We start from the raw sequence: 22,442 nt of genomic DNA, 5'->3' as shown, positions 1-22,442 counted from the left end.
GCAGTGAACTGTGCACTCTATATGGCTTTTTCCCACCCGTGATGTAGCTGAATATCAGCAGTATTTTACCCTTGTTTTGGGAAGCACTGTGGAATTAAACATGTCTACGTTTATATAATACTCTTTAAGTAATCCAGCATGCCTGGATGTGTGAAGAAATGAGAATGGCCTGTCCCTTTCTTTGTCTCTGTTGCGTAACTCATGCTTTAAACTAGGTGTGTTGTATTGAGAGATGTTATAAAATGAGTTTATTCAAAATACCCCAGTATCTGTGTCAGTGGAACTATTTACAAGCAGGGAAATTTCAGAGGAAAATGTGAATGTTCCCTGACAAGCAGTCACTTCAGCTTTTGTTGTTGTTGTCATTTTTTGCACTATTTGCTGCTAAGGTTCCAGTTTTAAGTGTTATTACCCATGTGTGTGGAAGTATAATTTTGATTTGATCCATATTCTTTTTAATGCCAAAATTGCTGAGAAAAGCCTTTTAAATTTGGTTTCAATTCAAATATGATGGGTTTACTGTCACTTTTTAATTGTCGGTATTCATATTGCTAGTGTAAGTGTTTAATCCTTTTCATGATAGACATTGAAAATACATTTTAAAAAAGCCTACAAATGAACAATTGTTAATTCCTGGTGATATAAATTTGGTTCTACATACAGAGTCACTGTGAGCCTGCATATATGGCCCACAGTTTCCAAGCTTAAGAAGTCACAGGTGCTTAGGTGACCCTCTGGTCACTGGTAAGGATCACATAGGGAGAATTTTTGTCTCCCAATGTTTTTTTTTCCCTCCTACTGTGTGTTTTCAAACTGAATGTAAGAGGACAGACTTGGCTAGGCAGTGTATACAGAAAGTTTCCAGTCCATACTGAGTCCTAGTTCTTTGACCTAAAGGATGCAGTTATTTCAAAGACAGGGGAAAGAAGCCTTTCCCATGCCTTTCTAAAGTGAAATTCTCTTGTTGATGGGCTACACAGCATCAGTAGGTCCGTCAGAAAAGACTGCCCAGGGATGAGGTTGAGACACCATCCATGGAGATGTCTGAGAGACATATAGATGTCTCTCAAATATCTCCATGGAGACAGTTGGGGACCTGGTTTATTGGTAGACTTGGCAGTGCTGGATTAATAGCTGGACTTGATGATCTCAGAGTATTATTTACTCAGAGGCCTTTTCCAACATAAGCAATTCTGTGATTTAGTAACGGAGATCAGGAGATGGGAAGAAAGCAAGGTAAAAGTAGCTAAAAGGTATGAAAAAACTCAGCAGGCATACTACTGCACAAAAACTCCCAGAACTCTAGCATATTTATATTCCATGGAAAAAGTCAGCATAAAAGCCTGGACATAAATGTCCAGTTATTTCACAGCTCTACTTGCCTCTATTGCTAACAGAAGCCTCATCACTGTAGATTGCAGGCAACATCATCATGCTAATTTTTCACCAGTCCGTATTTTTTTAGCAGCAAACTCACCCATATTTATCATAGGAACTTGAGTCAGAATTTGCCAACAATTTGGGGATTCTGGTAGGCCAGGGGCTGCTGTCTTTGGTCAAGATACAATAACTACCAAAGTACAACTGATCTCTTATGGCTGAGCATGATTTAAAGGAAAATCTTTGAAAGAAGTATAACTGCCTGAATTACTACTCTTTTATATGTTTTTAAATGAGAATGTAAAGGCCAAGGGCATTTTTTCCTATTTAATACTATTAAATCCATCATTAAATCTCTCACTGAACACTGGGAGAATTTAATGGTGCCCTCAAGTGCCGATGCTGATGCTTGACTGTGTTAATATTGTTGTATATACAGATACAATAAATAACACTTAGCTAAGGTAGTGTTAGCAACCTTATTGGGTATATCAATACAAATAGCTGCTCTAATGAGATTAAGCATCAGAAACCAACAGCAATGTGAGTTGAGGCACTGAGGCTAGAATATGGATAGGGATTCAACACATTGAACCTATCAATAAAACTGAACAGACTCTACTAAAAGCTTTACTGCTAGTTGGCATTAAAGGATTAATTTGAAAGTACAGTTTTTATCTTTTCTCATCTCACTTTATCACATCCTCTGTCTTAAAACTCCTCTTTTTCTGGTGCACAAGTATTATGAATGCTTCTATTTGCTGAACAGTCTGCAAAACCCTTGGCAGGTCATGGTGCTTTGCCTTGCTGTAACACAAGTTCCCTTTGGTTGATGTAATCCAGCACTAGGAATGCACTGGGTTTGTACCACTGGTATTTTTTATGTCTGGTATTCTGAACACAGAATTGCACTAGTTGAGTCACTTGTAGATCACTGTTTCTTCTCTCCACACTACAAACTACATCCTTTGGATGTAGCTGCCTTGCCCATGCAGATTATTTTAAGTCGCCTTCTTGCAGGAGCCCCAAATGTTCATTATTATAGTACTTTTTTACCAGTGCAGACATCTCCAACTGACTCCATTGCATTTTGAGGGTATTTCAAATTTATGGTTTTATTGCTAGTAGGGAAAAAAGCTTTATGTTGTGGTCTTTCTTCTGATGGGCTTCTACGTATGCTAAAGCTTAGAAGGATATATCCACTGCTTTGTTTTACTAAGAAACTCTTTCAAAGTGAAAAAGAACTGACCTAAAGGACTAATTTTAATCAACAGGGGTGAAAACTTTGCTTGGGCAGAGAAATCCCTGAAGGCTTAAATGGATATTAATTGCTACATAGACATTATCTAAACCTTCTCATTTCAGTGAATTGCAGTTTGATGCTTCTTATAAAGAGGAATCAAAAGAAATTAATGTTTGCTACAATGAAACAACCTTTTGTGATACTCAGTATTTTAAATTTCCAATGCTAAGGCAGTTATTTCTGTTTCTCTGCACTCTGAAAAATAGGTAACATAATTAAATAGTGGTAAAGATATGTCCTGTTTCCTTTTTCTTTATGTATTACTTTAATTTTTCCACATGATTTCTAAGAGATTAAAAAAAAGAAAACATATACATCCTCATTTTTAAATGTCAGCAAAGGAATGTTAATTAAATTGTAAAGTGGATAAGTAAATCATGTAGTTAAGAGCTCAAAAATAAACAAGCATTTGTAACCATCTTATTTCCTTGCATACCTCTATCATAATGTAGCCTATAATTTCACAATCACCTACTGTTTGCTGGCAAACATATTGAGGAATTTTTTAGAGAGTCATAAAAACTTTTGCTAGCATCATTTTTCATATCATTCTAGCTGTAAAACCAAGCTGTCTGTGGTGAGAATCTGGTACAGCACCGGCAGAGAATATCTAGAAATGGTGAGGCAGCCTGACATGCTGTCTCAAAAGGTTTGCTGTGCCCCATACAGGGCCTTTGGCAGTTCAAGTTAAACAGTTAAAAACTGTTTCAAAGATTTGTTTATTTTGCTTTCTAATAATTTAATGTGATTTTCATTTTAGTTAAAATGGCTTAAAAATCATTGCCTTTTTTAAAAATAGATGCAAATTTCTTATGCAGACAATAATGCATAAGATACTGATGTTAATGTATTTTTTAATGAAATAAATGATGTAATGGATGAAGCCAGAACATGTTTTCAGAGTTGAAAGAAATCTTCAATGTATATTTTCATACCCTGTACTATTTTTTCCATCTGGAACCGCAGATTGGCATTGTCACCCTCAGTGCCATCTACGTCAAGACAAGGGTTTTCTTAAGGGACTTTCTGACTCAAGATTCTTTCAACCTTAGTTCCAATTTTATGAGTTGTAACTCATAATAATTCTATGGTACTTACAGAGATTATGGGGATGCTGGGATGCCTAATTCAGGTTTGTAGACTACCTTGCAAATGAAAGCCAGTGCATATAATAAGCACGAAATAGTTTCAGGGCTTAAAACAGACAGAGCTTGAGACAATAATAGCTTTGAGGAACACACTTAATATAAGCACTAGACAAATTGCACAGCTACAGAATGGTCCCCTTCACTGCTCCATGGCTGTGTTTGCAGCTAGAGAGAGGCACACACACAAAATGAGCTTTAACAAGAAATGCCAGATTGCCTAGGGACATCTGAGGCAAACAAAGGGGCTCTGCCTGCCTCTGACAGCATTGCAAAGGCCACCCCATGTGTTTCAGGGAGAAATTGTAAGTGCTGTTTCATGCCCATGGAATCTGGAAAATATGGAAGCTAAACCTTAAAGCATCAGTGCTGGCTCCTGAGCACAGGAAGGTGAGCAGAGCTCCCTGCCAGGCAGGCTCCCTGCTTGTGCACAGTGCCCTCACAAGGACTCCTGACACACAGTGCTGCTGGCAAGCCTAACATCTCTCTGCACAGCAGCAAGGGACTGGCCTCCAGCCCTCTCCCCGCTCTTCTAGAGGATGGTCCAGATCTTAGGTCCACTGATGTGCCCCATGCTGTCTTTCTGCAGGCCATAGCAAAAGTGTTGGGCAAATGCCCCCATTGTGTTTATCCCCACACTCAAATCCCCAGGGTTTATTGTGGTGCATCAGGAGCTTATGAAATTGAAAGCAGCAGAGGACAAGTACGGACTATAGGTTACTGATACATAAGAAAATAAGAAACTTCTGTTTCTGTGTTTTCTAAAGCACAATGGGACATGCCTTTCTCACAGTCACTCCTTTTGTGGTCAGTACTAACATTCACATGTGAATGCAAATGGTTCATGTGTTTTCTTGACTTACAAAGTATGTATTGACAATGATAAATGCTGAGGATTTTAAGAGACTGAAAAATAAACAAGAAAATCACACTTAGCTGCATTTTAGGTGTGAGTCTGAATAGTGTATCTTATCACCCAGAATGACTAATGCTCTGACCTGTGTGGCAAGCCAGATAACTTCAGCCACTCTCCTGTCTTGAACCTATTATCTTGTATTTGGCTGAAGCACATAATTTGGAAAAACATCCTTTATCTTATGACTTGAAGAGATGAAGATAGGCATTTTCATAGCACTGCATCCCTGCAGTGAACCACCAGCTCATGAGAAGTTGTTCTTTTTTCCCTACCTTCACCTTGCCATTTGGTTCTTCTATCCATTGCCTTACAAGATGTGTACTGTAACCCTAATGATGTTAGTGAATTTTGTCTTTTTCTGTTATTGTGGACTGGCAAGAGTTTCCCCTGACTTTTTAAGTCATGTCTTGTGAGTCCTATTGAAGGTGTTGAGTAGAGGTTCTGCCTTTCCTGGGGACACTTCACAGTTAGCTCCAAATAGGTTTGCTAGAAGTCATGTTACAGGGGGTTTTCCCCCATGAAGATGCTTACACAATTCAAGCCTAGTGGCTCTTAGTGTAACAGAGCTGATTTCATCTGTGATCTTTTCTCTGTTCCTTTTTTTTCCCACTTCTTCAGAATTCCCAGCATTTCTGAAGAAATGTGTTCAAGGAAATGCACTATTACAGCATTGGCATAACCAGTTCTGTTGTGCTACCATATCCAAATGCACCCCAATGCACCCCAATGGATTGAGCTCTTTGGGCAAGAGTATGACATGTGAGATATTTGTTTTTAGTTTCCTGTCCTCTGATTATCTCTAACACCTTTCTGGGTACAGTGTCCCAGTCTATGGTGTTCCTAATTTCTGGACATGAACCTATGTTCAACTCTGTATACCTCTGTACCCTTAGCTGAACTGTTGCCTTCAGACATTGCATTGTGCCACTGTGCTACTTCTAGAATACAAACCAGCAAGATTTAACATCTTTCTGTCAATTCAGATCTAGGAGGCACATGATGTAACCTTGAGAACAGATGGCTGAATTCACATACACTGAAGCACACAGTGCTACACTGATTTCTTAATCTCATTCAGAATAAATGACTTGTATATGAACAGATTCCCCAAGTTGTCAGAGCATCATAAACAAAATTGTCTGCTAATTGCAGTCAGCCACATCCATGCAAGGTTGTCCAGGAAGGATTTACAGGCTGCTTTGCCTTGCAGAGCCTCTTTGTTTTATGGCAGGGAAAAGGGAAGGAGGGGCTCTGTCTTGATGCTCAGCTCTTCAGTCCAAGGCTCCAGCCTGCTATAATTTTCACCTGTAAATTTAACAGATTTAATTTAATTTCATTAACAAACCACAAGTGCAAAACCTCTTGGAACTTTATAGAGCTACATTTGACAGCATTTTAACTTCTAATACTCTAATTCTGACTTTTTCCTTTTTATGGATTTTTCTTACCCTCTCTATCATCTTTTCACACTGACCAATTTTGTTGTAGTAGCACAGAACAGAAGCTTCCTTGCTTCTTGTTATGGTTGGCAGCCTTCACAGGTATGTTAGCCAAAAGGCTTTTTGGTTGTGCTTTAACCCAGAGCACAAGGTACATTTACTTCGTGTGGTGTTTGCCCACAGCTTGTGCACAGAGCACACAGGCATCACTGTGTTGCCCCTAAGTTCACAGAGGTTGACATACTCAATCAGTTAGCTGAACAAGCTGAGCTAAAAATACCAATTCATACCCACTGGTGAATCTCCACTGTGGATGCACAAAAGAGCCCTTTGAGTGAGGCCCAGGCTTTCAGGAACCAAGTAAGTCTTTATGGTACCCCCAGTCCTCTTAAAGTGGCTTAAGGGGTATGAAATTGGAATTAAGAACAAATTAGACTAAACCAATGACATATTATTTCATCTGATCAGGGAGTGATCCAGGACCACTAATGTACCTATCACAAAGCTTCCAGTCTCCCACAACATAAGAGAATGGAAAATTTATTTAAAAAAAGATAGATTTTTTTTCCCCCCACAAAATTTGCTTCAATGACCTCCCTGCCTTTAGCAGTGTATTTTTGTCTGAATTAAAGGAGTGTTTATATTAGAACATTGCATGCATTTGTGGAAAAGATATTTCAGTATTGATAAATATTTACCGTGATGGTATTTCTGTCTTCTCTAAACCGCAGATGTTTTCCTTACTAAATGTATCTGGTTTTCAGCTTTGAACATTTTTTCTGTGCTTTCTTGTCTGTATTAATACAATAATCCATCAAAACAAGAGTAAGACCCTGACCAGTGTCCTGCTATTTTTTTTCAATAGCCTTTGTTTTAATTTCTTGAAATGTTTCAAGAGCAATTCTGAGGCCACTACCATTGCCTAAGAATTAACATGCTTGTTACAGTCTCTGAAAATGTCAGCTATATGCACTTTTTCATTATTATCTGAAATCATGCAGAGATCTGGACCTTGAAGTATCCTAGGTCTTTTCCTCTCCTCTTTTTCCTCCCCCCACTCCCAAGAGGCAGCTATTCATCTTCATTAGCCTCTTCTGTTAGCTTGCTGCCAACTGAGACTAGAAAACTAGCTGCATCAGTCTTGCATGGCAATTCAGGAATTAGAATCCATAGTCCTTGAGTGCAGGAGGTTAATGCACTAATAAAGATTGTACCTTGATTAACCACATCATCTCAGCTTGCCCAAGCAAGGTTGGTTTTCAGACAGTTTGTTGTATCATACGGCTCAATGCATTCATCTAGAAACACAGCTCACTAGCTAGGAGGAGATATTCATCTTTGTGACTAAAGGAGAAATTGTACTTTTTTTTTTCATTACAGTGAAGAATATTTTAAAAAAATAAGGAAGTTGTCTTAATGCTGTTCTGGGATTTACCTGTAAAAGAACACCTTCCTTTCCTAATAGGGGAGGGGAGGGAGTTTTGTCCTAAACTCTGATATGAGAGAGCATGACATGGTTTATAAGCTAGTTACCTTGTTTTTAGAATGAAACCACATTTCTTTTAGGTATTCATAACTTCTTCTAGACTTACAGGCTCATTTATTCCCCCCCAAAATGAATAAAAATTTGCAAGCCTCTATGTTAAAGAATTATAATCATACAAATGAAGGACCTAAATAAGTCAGTTTGATAAGTAAGCAGCTGTAGCCTTCTTTTACATTTATCTGTCCTAGATTGCTGAACCTTGACCAAGTGTTGAGGTTATTTTCGGGATGGTTCCACTAAAGCAGAGATAACATATTCCAAACAGAAACTTATTGCACTGGCATTTCTGATTTGCTGTAGGGCGAATTGATCCACAGATCACGTTGCAACTGCTCATGATTTAGAATGGTTTAGTTCTGTAGATAGCAAATATCTGGAGGTTTAATGCTGAACACATTCTTTAGTGCTGCAGTCGGCAAAATCTCTTACCTTTTTCCTTTTCATGGGCCAAATATCTCTTTTTTCCTTCCAGTGCATGCCTATGAGCACACATACACGCACAGACACAGACACACACACACACGCGCTCCCAAGTCCTGTTACTATCAAGTAGTTTCTGCTGATGACCATCTGTGCACATCTGAAGAACCAAGCACAGCAAAAATGGCACAGTCACAAGCTACACAATTACCTTTATTTCTTTGTTTAGAACAAAAAATATTCCTTGACAAGCACTTGCCCCTGGATTGCCATGTATCTTTGGACATTATACCGATGAAGTCTAATGAAAGGAATTCATATTACAGAAAGCAGCAGAGCATTTGGAGAGCCTTGGGACTGGTGCCAGAGGGGAAATGTGGTAGAATGTGTTTGCAGCAGATTGCTATGAAAAAAGTGACTTCTGAAATCATTTTAGCAGGAGTAGGAGAGACAGAAGAACTGCTGACTGAGGTTCAGTGCTGAACTGGCACCCAGCTCAGTGTTCTTACTGCAATTCAGCACCACGATAGGGAGCTCACTCTAGTTCCCTTATTTCATCCTTCAGTTAGTGGGTGAAGCCATGTGTGCTGCTTATCTCAAGTTTGGAAAGCATTTTGCATCATACATGGCTAATATTAATTATAAATTAAAACCCACCCAAATGAGTGAAGAGAACATAAGTGAAAAAGGAAACAATAGAAGCTGGAAAATTACGACGTATTTTGTCAGGTGGTGATGGTTCTGAATAACAAGTTATCAAAAGGATAATGACCATTAAGAGATACTCACATGGTAAGCAGAAAATTATCAATTTCTCCAAGGAAATTGTGGGACTGATGAGGAAGTAGAAAAAGAGTTCTAAGTATGGATAAGTGACATCATAAAGAAACAAGATGAAACAGCTTTATCATTCCATTTTATAGGTGCATATTGGAGGTTTAGGTTAGAAAAGTTGCAGCAATGACAGATACAGAACCAATTTTGAAAAAAGAAAATTGGCTTTTCACATGATAGGAACCTTACCACAGTGAAATACTGTCAGCTTCAACACAGTCCCCAAAAGTTTCAGTGTCTGACTCTTTGCTTTAGATATTTGACACTAAAATCATAGCCATGTTGTCAGCTAGTGGCGAGGAAGCTTCATTGAATTGAAAGGGATATTTGCCAACTGACAGCAGTTAAAAAGGGAGACTCGTGTTTAAAAAAAAAAGATAATATTGTGAAGATAGAAGAGTAACTAGATCAGAAGTTCTCAGACTGTGTCTTGTGATCACTTGCTAAAGGGTCTTGGAAAGCTCTGCATTAGTATTGCATGGCCTTGACTTCCAGCTGAATAAATATATCTAATGCTTCCCTAAAATCTGCATTTCAGTGTAGGCAACTACAAAGACAGATCCTCTCCAGTCCCCCTGAGCTAACCAGCAAGAGTATTTGCAAAGGAAAATTGTGTCTCACAAATCTCCTGTAATTCCTGTGACATGTCAGTAGAGCAGTGGATGAAGTTGAGTCAGCTAAAATAATTTTCGAAAGGTGTTTGACAGGGGCCTTTATGAGGTGCCACAAATATTTCTTAAATCATCATGTGTAGAGAGATAAAATATTATGAATCAAAAATCAGCTAGGTGAGCACAAGCAGAGAGGAGGATTAAACAGTTGGTTTTCTTAATGATCCAGTGATAAGTTCTGGTTTTGGCACTGAGTGAACAGCAAGATTATGCATGTGGTAAGACTTTAAATCTAGATGATACCCATCTCCCTGCTTGTTATTAATTAGGATTTTTCTGAATCAGTTCAACCATTCCTGGTATCATGTGCCACACAGCAAGACTGATGACACTAGATAAATAGCATTGCCTTAAATCTAGAGTGAGTACTATTATTTACCTCTGCATGGTACTTTTCCTGAAAAATTATCAACAAGCTAGGGTTAAAAGCTCCAAACAAAACACTGCCAAGCAGTCATTAATCCCCAAGAAATGTGTGGTTACTTAATTGTTGCTGCAGAAACTGAACTTGGAGCAAGGATATGCAATACTATAGATTTCTTTATTTGTAGGTTTTCCCTTCAGTGAGAAGAAAAGCCAAGTTGGCATGTTGAGTAAGATTAACTAGGCTTGGACCTTTTTAGCTTGTAAACGTGGACATTTATGTATGACTGCTGAAAAGTGATTTACTACAGGCAGAGACGAGCAGAGTTGCAGGGTTGTAGAGTTACAGTATGCATGTGAATGAGACCTGCCATCACCACCAGCACCAGTGCAAAACAACATTGCTGCAACTCTCACAAGGAGAAATGTGTGTTACAAAACAAAGAGAGGGTCTCTGAGCTGCTCCTTGGGCTGGTGCATCTGGCTGCAGGAGGAGGAGGGCAGTCATTGTCATCTCAAACAAGCTGTCCTCCAGTTGGGCAGGACATGTCATTATCCACATATATTTTTAAGCAGCCTGGTCAGGGCTTCCTTCTTTTATCTAGAAGTCTTTGTTTTCCCCACTTCTGGACCCCAAATGTCTTCTCAGTACTTTCTTTAGTTGGCAGTGTTCAGGCTTTAGGATGAAGTTAATCAGGTTTGAAGAAGACTATAAATTGGTTTTAAATTGGGCCATTATCTTGTAGTGGCTGGAACATTTTCTGGTGCCAGGTGTTTCTGACTTATTTTTTGTTTGATTTCTGCTAAAAAAGATCCTACTTTTTTTCTCTTTCAAATTTAAAAAGCCTTTTGTGTCAATCAATGTTCTATCACCAGTTTGAAGGTGCTAAGGCTCTTAAATACATTTAAATTTTCATCAGTCCTTTTCAAACAGTTTTCAGTCCATCAGGTGCTTTTGGCAGTACTGCCCAATGCCAAACTTCAAAGACAGGGAATTTTCCTGAGAAGAGAAGATGGGCATGAAAGTTCACTTTACAATAAAAGTTGAGTCTTTTCTGTTTAGTTAGTTAAATAGTTGCCATTTAGGCTTGAATTTTCAGACATTTCACACCATGTACCAAAAAGAAAGATCTCAGTATAATCATATGTCCCTCCTAGTGTTTTGAATCTGTCTCAAATATCTTTAGAGAGAGTCTAAAATCCTAAGACTTGGCACACTTGAACATATTCTGGATTTGTTTCTGCTTGATCTTGCAAAGTGTTGACATTTTCTGGACACCTATATCCTTTCTCCTGATTTTTGAGGCTCTGTTTTTGGCAGCCAGAAGAAGACTCTGTGCTTAGTTTAATGTTTCTATTTTCAAGAAAACATTATACTGCATCTAAATCTTACCACTCCTCAGTGCTGACAGCCTGTTGTTTGGGACATTTTCATGGTGGCTTTCCGATTCTTTTTTCCTAATTTTATTTAATTTTATAGTTTTCTGAATTTCAAAGTGTAGAGATAAATAAACAATATATCAATACAGTGTATTATTCACAATAATACACAACTCAGGATATTATTCTAGTAAATTCATATTCAGCTATTCATGATAATGGCAATTATTAACCCTGGCAGATATCAGTAGTATTACTAAATCTTTGTGTCAGAAAGGGTTACATAAAATTTAAATTATGTAGAAAGCTTTATTTTATACCACAACTGAAAGTAAAGAAGGAGAAGAGAAAGTAGTTGGGGGGAAAAAAAAGAAATACCATTAAGGCTATTTTTCATTGAAGTGTGGATGAAAATAAAGTTGGAGAAAAGAAGAAATGAAAGATTCTGACATGTCAAAAAAAAAAGGTCACCCTTATTTTTAATCAACACTCTGGTCCTTTTCCTGGATGAAGGCATCATTTTCAGACTCGGGCAGGCAAGGTGGGAGGAAAGAGCTCTGCTGCTGTAACAGATTGGTTCATGCTGGCACAGAGCAGACTCTTCAGGAGACATCTCCCTGAAGGTGACAGTGGGGTCACCAATTGTGTAACCTGGAGGAACTGCTTCTTGAGCAAATGGCAATCACAAGGACTGAATATTTCACAAGTAGGATAACTTTAGGTCAAAGCCACCAGATGTTCCCAGTCTGGCTGCCCCCATTCTTCAATTGACAGAGATAACATAAAGCATTGCCCTTTGGAAGAAAGGGACACTTAGTCATTCCCATGTGTTCTTTTGGCCTCAGCACCTCAACTTTTTGTAGGAAAAAACACTTTGGTTGGGAACAGGGTTTTAGCAGTGGAAACGTCTTTAGTCTATGTATGCAATATCATATTTCTCAGAAAATAAATGGTCCTCCAAGGGAGAAGTAAGAAGAGCAGGTGTGAAAGTGGTACTTTTTTAGATAACAGACTTAGGGTTAAATATCCACATTGCAAATCTCCTTTGTGTCAATTTATAGTCATACACCTTACTGTTGGAATATTCCTTAATACATAATTCCTTAATCTTTTGCAAACAGTAGCACATGTGCCAGATACTTGAGGCAAACAGCAATCTGATTGCCTGTGTTTTTTGCTGCCTGAGTTTTAAGAAGTTTTACTGTATATTAAAAATTGCTATATACTGTTATTGCTGGCACTTATCAGATAAGGAAGTCATAAGATGAATGATCTGTCTCAAAGAAGTGAAAAGCAAAGCAATTCTGATACTGAAACTGCAAACCAGATGATGCTCTGATTAGAGGTATGCACATAGATTACAGAAGTATAATAAATCATGCAACTTTTTAGCCTCAAATAAAATAAAAGAATGCAATTTTTATTAGGAAATAAACTGTTTATCAAGAATGCTTTAAAGGTGACATTTATTGCTAATAAACTGTGTTGAAAGGGCTGGTCCTTTCATTGGCAGAACAGCCAGATACTTTCCACTATGTAAAAAATGCAGCAGCTCAGTCCATGCCGGGTCAGGAAGCAGTTCTGTCAGCATTAATGAGGAATGGCCAAGAGACTCACACACGCTTTTTTCAAACAAGAACATTTCTTTTCTCTTTAAAAAGGAATGAGTCATGGAAATATAACGCCAGTATTATTTTGGGAGGCTGTGGATCTCTGCATGGCTCCCTGGAATATCACTGAGAAACAATTCCACAGTCAGTTAATGGTAGCAAAACCCAGCAAAGCATCTGCCAGGCAGACTCTTGATAGCGTCAGCAATCCCCTGCTTAAGGGAGGATGTTATTGGCTCTTCAGTTCTTCTAAAATACAAACCAACTTTCAGGGTTGCCATGCTTGGCACTATTTCTCATATTAATTCTCTTAAGTTACTGTGTGCCAAATACTGTGGCTGTTGGTGCTGAACATGTCAAAGAAACATGTCCATCCCTTAATATCCTGCACTAGAGAGGAACAAACTTCTTGCCTGAAGTGTTTCATTTATCCTTTCCCAAAAGCTGCCTTGCTTTGGAGACCAACTCATTCAGACTTGAATCATAACAGTATTGAGCAGGTGCCTACCTTCTACCTGAAGCTGTGTAAAAGATGACTACATAAAAGTCAGGTCAAGATACATCTGTCTCTTAGGTATGAAAAAATGTCCCTCAAGACAAAACAGGGAGGAGAAAATGGTGGAGTGCAGCACCCCTTGTCTGGGGCTTGCCACACCTCTGTGTCCTGCAAGACACAAACACATTGGAGTTAGGAACTTTCCTTCACAATAATAAAGGCAATTTTAGGAACTAAATGTTAGCAAGTGGTAAGTATTTACCATTCTGACCTTGCCTGTGAAATCTTTTTTTTGTGGTTAGTCCACAGTGTGTACCCTGTTACCTGGTCATGAACTGAAATTTCCATTCCCATCTACAAAAAAATGCACATGTGTTCATCTCACCAGCCTGAATACATTCTGTGATTAAAATGTATCTGCAGATTGTCAGAAAAATCAAACTTTTTGCACTTAAGATGAATTATCTATTCAGGAAAATGAAACAGTGCTTAGGAACTGCTCTCAAGAGTCTGTAAAAATCATTGTAGCTCATGTTTTGTCTAGATTATAAGAAAACTGGGCATTTCCTAGAAGCTGCAGTAACTTAAATATTCCACTGCCCAGGTACTCTTGCTACTGATATGCTATCATTGTCTCCTTTTCTGTTGACTTTCTAAATGCAGTTTGCTGAACAATATTGTTTTTCAGGAGATGACCCATTCGTGGCCTCCTCCACTGTCAGCTATTCACACACCAGGAAAGGCAGAACAAAGCAAGTTTCCCTTCCCAAACAAGGTAAGGCATTCAACATCATGGGGAAACATTCCTCCTGCATCTCAAAATGTGGCCTGCATAAGGACATAGTGACTGAGGTCTCTGCGCTGAGGTTGATGCCCTGATGATGATCTTCTTATTGTGTGTGTGCCAGTATTCCTTGTTTTTTCCCTTCTTACAGCCTCAGCAGGGCTACACAGTCTGCATCTCTTGGCAGCAGAATTGAAGGTGGTGTGGGGGTCACAGGTGCCTCGTGGGAATGCAAAACCACAGATGTGTCTCTGGTGGGATGTCTAGATGGGGGGGCTTCTGCTGAAGCTCCTGACTGATACCTTAGGGCACAGACAGCAGGGGAAAGTCCAAAGCAAAGGGAGCTCCTGCTTGCATCCATTGCTGCTGTGTCATTTGGCTTCACCAGCTGAGATTTTGGTTGAAATCTTGGAGGAGGCCTTCACTAGTACACTGGCCTCTAGTTGGGGCCTGAGGATTGGCCATACATCTTCTGCCACCAGCCTGGCTTCAGAGGGGCAGCTTTGCTAGAGAGGCAGTCAGCCCAGTGCTGTGATGCCCAGAGGGGCCACAGAAGCATTTGCCACAGAAACTTTTGATCCCCCTAGAGACCAAAGCCACTAGTCCTGCTGATGCTCCCTTAAAACCAGCCCCACCATTGGATATGTATCCACGGTAGGATGCAGTGCAGCATGGTAAAGCTCATCAGCACAAGCTTGGGGAAATCACATTATTTATACATGGTAAGTCAGGAGGGAATGAAATCAGCTATCTTGTGCAAGAGCCAGTAAATTTCACATTGTATCACCATATACTGTGTAGATGTCACAAGCATATTTCATGCAGCATTCAAGCTTGAAAGATGGTATTGATGCTGTTTATAGTCTTTCTCCTGTTAAAGCAAGCTCGTTTGGCAACTTTTAAGTCCATTCTGCAAAATTTAGTTCAGGGAATAATTATAACTACAAAGCCAAGAAAACTTCATTTGCCTACAGTAAAACAGCTTTTCTGTGGATGAGAGTGTCATGATTTTGAAGTATCAGGGGTGTAAACCAAGACATCTCTGGCATGTTATGAAAGAAAAAGAAGGAAATAACTCACTATTTGCTTGTTGAAGGCAGACAAATGACTGAAGATGGTAGGTGAGGTAGAGACTTGTTAAAATAGAGTAAGAGTCCTGTAGGAGAGAGGTGGATCAGCAGCTTGCAGGCAGGTGAAGTGCCTGATAGGGATGACAAAGTGAGGTGGTGCTTGCAGTGCTGCATTTCCTGCCACAATTATCCCCCCACAATGTGTTTGTGTGGCACATGTGCAGATGTGCAAGGCAAGGCACCTGTCAGTGGGTCTGTGTGGCCATCGTGAATCCACTTCCTCACAACTAAATGTATTGTGATAAATATAGGAATAGGAGAACCACAGAGCAGAGAGCAAAGATACATGAATAATGGTTGATATTGACTTTCTCATCTTCTCTCTGCCTGTTCATCCGTCTCTCTGGGAAATTTTCTCTTATTTTGAATTGCAGAGCCATTTCAGAGATCTACCATTCATATTTAAAGATCTTTTCCACAGTGGTTTCCTTTTCTCTTGCCAAAGAAAAATTTTAATTTTTTTAAGCTTAGGATGAACAAGATTTCATCTAGTAATATATGAGCATACTTTTGTACATATAATAACATCACAACTGTATTGTGGCCTGGGTGGTCTGCATGGCCACAAATTAGAGTGCTTTGTGCGTGATGGGAAAGAAGTACCTTAAAAAACTCACTGGAGTCCTGGAACAATCCTGTATTACTTGCCATAGATTATGAACAATCCTGTATTACTTGCCATGACTATGCTACTTCTATTTTAAAATATTTTAAAATAATTAAAAGCTATTCTGTTGCTTAATTGGTAATCTGTACAGTTACAGACATGGGAAAGGATTTGCTTTTCAGACTCCAAAATGCAAAAAATGGTTTCCTAATTTTTCAAACATGTTTTTCAAAATTTCATAAGCTAGCTACTGCTTTTCACAAATGCATGTTGTAAAATCTTTATTGGATGTCATAGGGAATGTCTCCAGAGCTCTTGGAAAGCTTTCCCACAGGTAAGCTACGTAGCTGTCCCTATTTTTTAAAACCTGAGGATGACACCAAACTTTTGTGGATCACACATTATTCAGATAAATGGGTTTGTCAGTTAAGTAGTGACCAAGGCCAATAAAGAGACTGAAAAGGCTAAAATCAGGGCAACAGCTTCATCTCTTAATTACAAGTCATGCACAGTAACATGATTTCCTTTTCAGTCTTAAGGGCAGTGTTAAGACATCAGTTCAATCCATTTGCAAAGACTTCCAGCAAGAGAAGCAAGTAGGCTGCACCCACTTTTAACAGAAGACAGTTCCCAAACATAAAAATACTCATCATTTTGGGAATGGTGAAAAGAGAAGGCTCTTGCCCTGTTACAAGGATGCAAATCATAACTACTTTTCTGTCTGTAAAAACTGAGAGTCAGCATCATTAGTTTGCATTCACGCCACACTGCTTTTAACCTGCAATTCAAGTAATTAGCGATCTGACAGCTTGAAACTTGAAATTTATTAATTAGGCTATTAAAGTTGCAAAGGCCACAGCAACTTTGGCTAGAGTGGTTTTGAAATCAGTCTAGTAAAAAAAAAAAAGCTAAATATCTGAGATGTATATATCACAAATATAATGGAATTCCATATTTGAAACTGCACATGTAGATGTATCAATCAATACAACTAAATGCCCATTTGATGGAGGGGATGGATGTGCATATGCTGTAGTTCTATATGAAATCAGTCCTCATTAGCATGGGAGGTTTGGATTGATTCACAAGAATGGGAGGAGAGTCTGGGTCAGGTTTGACATATGTGGTAGTGCCCAGTAGGTTTCCAAGTACTATGCTGTTGGAGGAGCACTACTAGAGTCCTGTCCTTTATGTAATGGAGGGCAAAAAGTTCCATTTCATCCTTAACTTTTAATTTTCTTTCTCTCTGGAATTAATTTGTACTCTTGAATTTACTTGGAATGGGCAATGACAGTCTCTTTATTTCTTGTTTTTCAAAGCTTAAGGATAATTGATTGAATGTGTGATGTGACAGGCTGTGTATGCTTTCCTTTCTCCTATCTCTGCCACACTTTGTTATGTACAAATGATCAGGCATTTCTTGATTTTAATTTTATTTAAAGCATCTTAATAAATAAACTTTAAATTAATAATTAAATTTGTAACTAAGAGCTCACTTGATGCTTGTGTGGATGAGCTTTCATGTTCAGGCATTAACTTTCTTGTGCAGAAAAAAATGCTGTTAATTCTGCTGCCCTCTTTGCTCTCTTTCTTCATTTTTACTGTGATTTCTTGTGTTGATAGTTTGATCAGGTGTTTGATTTCTGGTTATGTATATGTGATATTATGGGATCAGCCATCATTTTGTTATTTGAGAATTAATTTAGCCACTCCAGGAGAACTGGTTTCTTGTCACAAAGCTATTGGGTGATTATTCTCAGCAGATGCTAAGTTATCGTAGTGATGTTGTTCGTTACCAGTGCAATTCGTTTGCTTTTTCCTTTCTTATTGATTTTAACAAGCTAGAGGAAATGCACTGGACAATAATCTTCAGAAATGAAGTCTTCACCTTTTTAAAGTTATATTCTTTTTTTTCCTCCTTAGTAAGAACATTCTGTATTTCTCTATGAGATATTTTTACTAGCCTTTGGCAGAGACAAGAACTGTACTCAGCAGGTAAAGGGGAAGGTGCATTCTTCCTGAGGTTAATGAAAAGCCAAAAGAGTCAGCAAGATCTTTGTTTAGAAGTTTCAAACACTTTTACAAATACAAATTCCCCTCAAAATTACTGTATTTCCTTTAACTTCTCCAGGTACATAAATTCTCTGTTTTGGAAACTGAACATGCGCTAAAAGCCTGCTTTTATTGGGAGTGTGGTTGGCTACAAGAATAGCATTTAAATTCAGGTGTACATGCCACTACATCATCACTGCAAGCTGATCTTGATTTTTTAAGATTACATTCAATCATGAGAAAAAAACGGGCTTTAATCTCTCTCCATCAGAAACATTCACAAAAAGCTGATGCAATTTGTCAAAAGTACACAATTTTGGATTACTGAGAAGTTATTCTTGGCATGTGAAACATGGTACAGATCTTTTCATATTGCAGTAGATGGTAGAAACTCTAGAAAACTTGCCCAAAACTTTGACATCTCACATTACAGGTATGTAGGATGGAAGTAAGTTGCACATGTGTACTATGGTATTGAAATTACAGATCAAATTCATGCAGTCTGGACAGAGCAAAATGTGCAGACTGAGGGATTCTGATCACCTGAGCCCTCAGGATGCCAGGACCTGCTGTCCAGCCAGCCTCTGTTTCGAGGGCCCACAAAGCTCCTGGGTCCCCAAGCCCCTGAGGAATTCTCCTGAGTGACTTAGCAGCACAATCTCAGCCCGACCAAGTCAGAGCATCCTTGACTCTCTGGGACCTGCAGCTCCTCTCCCCATGAGCTCTGTGTTTTGCTCATCCCTCTGTGTCTGTGGATCAGGATCTGGTCCAGTGCCCAATTCCTCACCAAAAAAGACCACGTGTGTTCCTGTGGGTGCCTGGCCTCTCTGGGCAGCCTTAACTGCAGCATGGATATGAGGTGGTATTCCTGTGTGTGTCTGGGTTATTCAGAAGCAGAGTTACATACGGGATACTTTTCCTGCTGCCATTCATGGCAAAGTATTGTTTTTTCCCTTGATTTAATTATCTTTTTGCTATGGTTTATATTTGTATTTAGGCTTTTAAAATATATATTTTTGTGAATGCAAACAAATTCTGTGAGTAAAACAGAGTGAGGTAACATTTGCATTTGAGGGAAAAGTGGTCTGATTTATTGCACCACATTCACAGATATTGCTGTTGTCATACAAGGTCGACCTTGTAATCTCAGGGAACCAGAACTAGTCTGTATTTTCATTCTCTGATGCTGTCAATGTGAACATGTGGAAAGAAAAGACCAGCTGTGCTACTACCTCAGGAATCCAATGGTCCATGAAACAATATTGGCCTTCCCTCTGTCTTCTCATCTGAACTTGTAGAAGATAATGGACAAGTTTTGGCTGATCAATACGTGAATAGTGAGCAGGAAAGTCATGACAGCTGTACAAGGAATTGCACCATTAAGGGGTTGTTGTGAAATAAGTTTACAAGCCTAATAATTAATGGCTTTTCCAATAAATATTGGACTTATTCTTGTAAATTAAAATTACTTTGAAACCAAATGAACAATCATCAGTGCTGTTTGTACTGTTAAGGTTATGTCCAATAAGTATTGCAGCAAAAAAAAAATTGCAAAAAAATAATACACCTTCCCTTTTTTCTGTTATTACCGTAGGAGTCACAACAGGGATCTACAGGACACAGCAATACAAGTAAGTACCAACTCATTTTCTGGCTTCATTGGGTGGAGGGGTAGACAATGACTTAGAAAAAGAAGTGGCTGATGAAGTAAGGGATCAGTGGAAGACTGGGACAGCACAAAGCCTCAGCAGGCAACACTCAGCTATGGACAAATATGGAGAGCTGAACTGAAGAGTGACCATCAAAATGTCAGTTCTTTAGGTGACCTGGGGAGAACAAAAAGTTTTCATTTCACTATGGCTATTCCATTATGTAAATGACAATGACTGAAAGAGCAAAAGAGTGGGTTTTTTGGAAAGCCAGAAAAGAGCTGACCTACTTGCACAGTCATATCTAGACTGCCACAAAATTGTGCAGAAAACTTATAATCATTTATCTTTCATACACAATGGTATATTTTGTGGCTATTGCACAGTAATAAGGTGCATAAATCTTGCCAAACTAACACTAGATAACATTTCAAAGACCCTATGGCCATGAGTCTTTTTGGCTAGCAGTGTGGGTAGGGGAGTGATGGGTGCTTGTGTGGCTCCTGCTCAGGGCTTTCCAGTAGACTCCAGTTTACAAATCATGGTGCAGATCAGTAGCACTTTTATAACATTTAACTGTGGTAAAAAACTTAACATCTGTATTGAACAGGAAGATTGAATTGTTCTGCGAAACAAAATATTAATCCTCTCCCTTGACACCTCTGATGGCTGTTGATGTTGTCTTGCATATGAAAAATAGATGATTCTAGCCTACTTCCCACATAAAATTATCACAACCAGAAGAATTATTTTGCTAGCTTCCTGACCTGTCAGCCAACACAAAGCCCAGTTTGCAAATTGCAGGGCTGTGACTGAAGGTGAAAAATGCCCTGAGCTCATAGATAGGGCTTTGAAAGGGTCTGGTCAGCCACTGTATGAGGGAAAAAAACATCCAGAGAGACAAGACTGGAAGATACATGCTTTTAAAATGGTGTGACTCTTCACTGGGGAAAGGTCAGCATGAGAAAGACAATGTTGTGAAGAAACATGCAGTGGTGTCACTTAATTGCTGGCATTGGTTTGATATTGCTGCAAGTACCAGCACTAAGGAAATAATAAAAGGCAAAGGGTATGAGATTCTGTCAGAAAATAATGAATACAGTAATGAGAGAAAGAAGCACAAAAGAACCATAATAGAGAGGGCTATGCAAACACAGGCAGAGGCATAAGCATGACAAACACACTAGCTGAGCTTAGGGCTTTGCAATGACATCATAGGCCACAGTAGTTGGCCAGCTTTGGTCCTAGCTGAGTATTTCCTTCTTCCAACACTTGAATAAAATAGGTTGTTCTGCAGATTTAATGAAACCTGAATTCCTGAGTATTACAAAATTGATCCTATAACCTTACAACTTTTCCCTGTTTCTTACTCCTGTGGTCTCCAACCCCACTTCGCTTCCTATTCTCCCATCCCTCCTACATCCCCATACTCCAGTTTCTCCTCTCTTCATTCATCCTGCTCAGTAAAATCTGCAGTTGGGCAGAAGCTACACTTGGTACTGCCTAGGTGATGGCAACCAAGTGGAAAACAGCTGGACCCATGCAGAAATATTTTCTTCATTGGTGGCAAAGTTAGCATCACTGTTGGGTGCCCAGACACATTTTCTTACATCACAGAGAGAGCCTGACTACCTCTGAGAGCTGTATCCATGAGAATTCCTGTTGAAGTGCTGGAATAAGATATCAGATTAAACACAGTTAGAATGAGATATAGACTTTACCAGTCATGTATGTCAAACTCAAGAGAAACTTGGGAAAAAGTTATTTAGATGCGTGGTGGGTTGACCCTGACTGGACACCATGTGCCCACCAAAGCTGCTCAATTACCCTCCTGGACACAGGAGAGAAAATACAACAAAAAGATCATGGATGGAGATAAAAACAGGGAGACAGCACTCACCAATTACTGTCATGGGCAAAACAGACTCAACTTGAGAAAATAAATTTAACTTATTACTAATCAAATCAAAGTAGGACAATGAGAAACAAAATCAGACTTTAAAAACACCTTCTCCTCACCCATCTCTTCATCCTGGGCTCAACTTCACTCCCAAATTCTCTACCTCCTCCCCACCAGCAGTCCAGGGGACCAAGGAATGGGGGCTGCAGTCGGGTAATCAAATCACACCTGGTCTCTGACACTCCTTCTTCCTCAGGGAAGGGACTCCTCACACTCTTCCCTGCTCTGATGTGCGATCCCTCCCACATGAACATCATGAACTTTTCATGAGCCCTTCCCACAGGCTTTGCTTCTCTTAAACTACTCCAGGATGAGTCTCTCCTCCTCAGGGAGCAGTTCCTTCAGGAACAGGCTGCTCCAGCATGGGTCTCACACAGGGTCACAGGTCCTGCCAGCAAACCCACTCCAGTGTGGGCTTCTCTCTCCATGGGTCCAGAGGTCCTGCCAGGAAATATTAGCAAATTACTCTGTGAGAAAGAGCTCTAATGGTCAATGTATTGTGTTATCCAAGTGCACATCTTCAGAGTCCCAATTAGCTGTTTTTTCCCATTGCACCCTGACTTCTTTGGAGTGGCTCTTGAGCCTGTCATTTGCAGTGGTTTTACTGCAACTGCCAACATTGTCTTTCTCATGGATAGCATTTGCGTTTCTGTCATCCTTCCCTCACAAGGAAATCAAAGCATTTAAAAACTCATAATAGCTGAAATTATTCAACTCCATCACAATAAATATAATTTATCCCTGTTACCCAGAAAGG

The 22,442-nt window shown here is 39.3% G+C and overlaps 1 protein-coding gene across 1 annotated transcript in view; it reads left to right on the top strand.

The window, feature by feature from the left end:
• The window catches only part of AFF3 (ALF transcription elongation factor 3), a 266,527-nt gene that overhangs the window by 126,363 nt on the left and 117,722 nt on the right, over positions 1 to 22,442 (top strand). The window contains exons 5-6 of the mRNA XM_059493960.1: positions 14,192 to 14,278; positions 19,671 to 19,707. Of these exons, the coding sequence (XP_059349943.1) occupies positions 14,192 to 14,278; positions 19,671 to 19,707 (124 nt within the window). The remainder of the gene's footprint in view (positions 1 to 14,191; positions 14,279 to 19,670; positions 19,708 to 22,442) is intronic.

The sequence above is a fragment of the Ammospiza nelsoni genome, chromosome 2 (genome assembly GCF_027579445.1).
Source record: "Ammospiza nelsoni isolate bAmmNel1 chromosome 2, bAmmNel1.pri, whole genome shotgun sequence".
NCBI lineage: Eukaryota > Metazoa > Chordata > Aves > Passeriformes > Passerellidae > Ammospiza > Ammospiza nelsoni.
The sequence above is the reverse complement of the archived record's forward strand: the minus strand, read 5'-3'. Positions and strand labels throughout refer to the sequence as shown.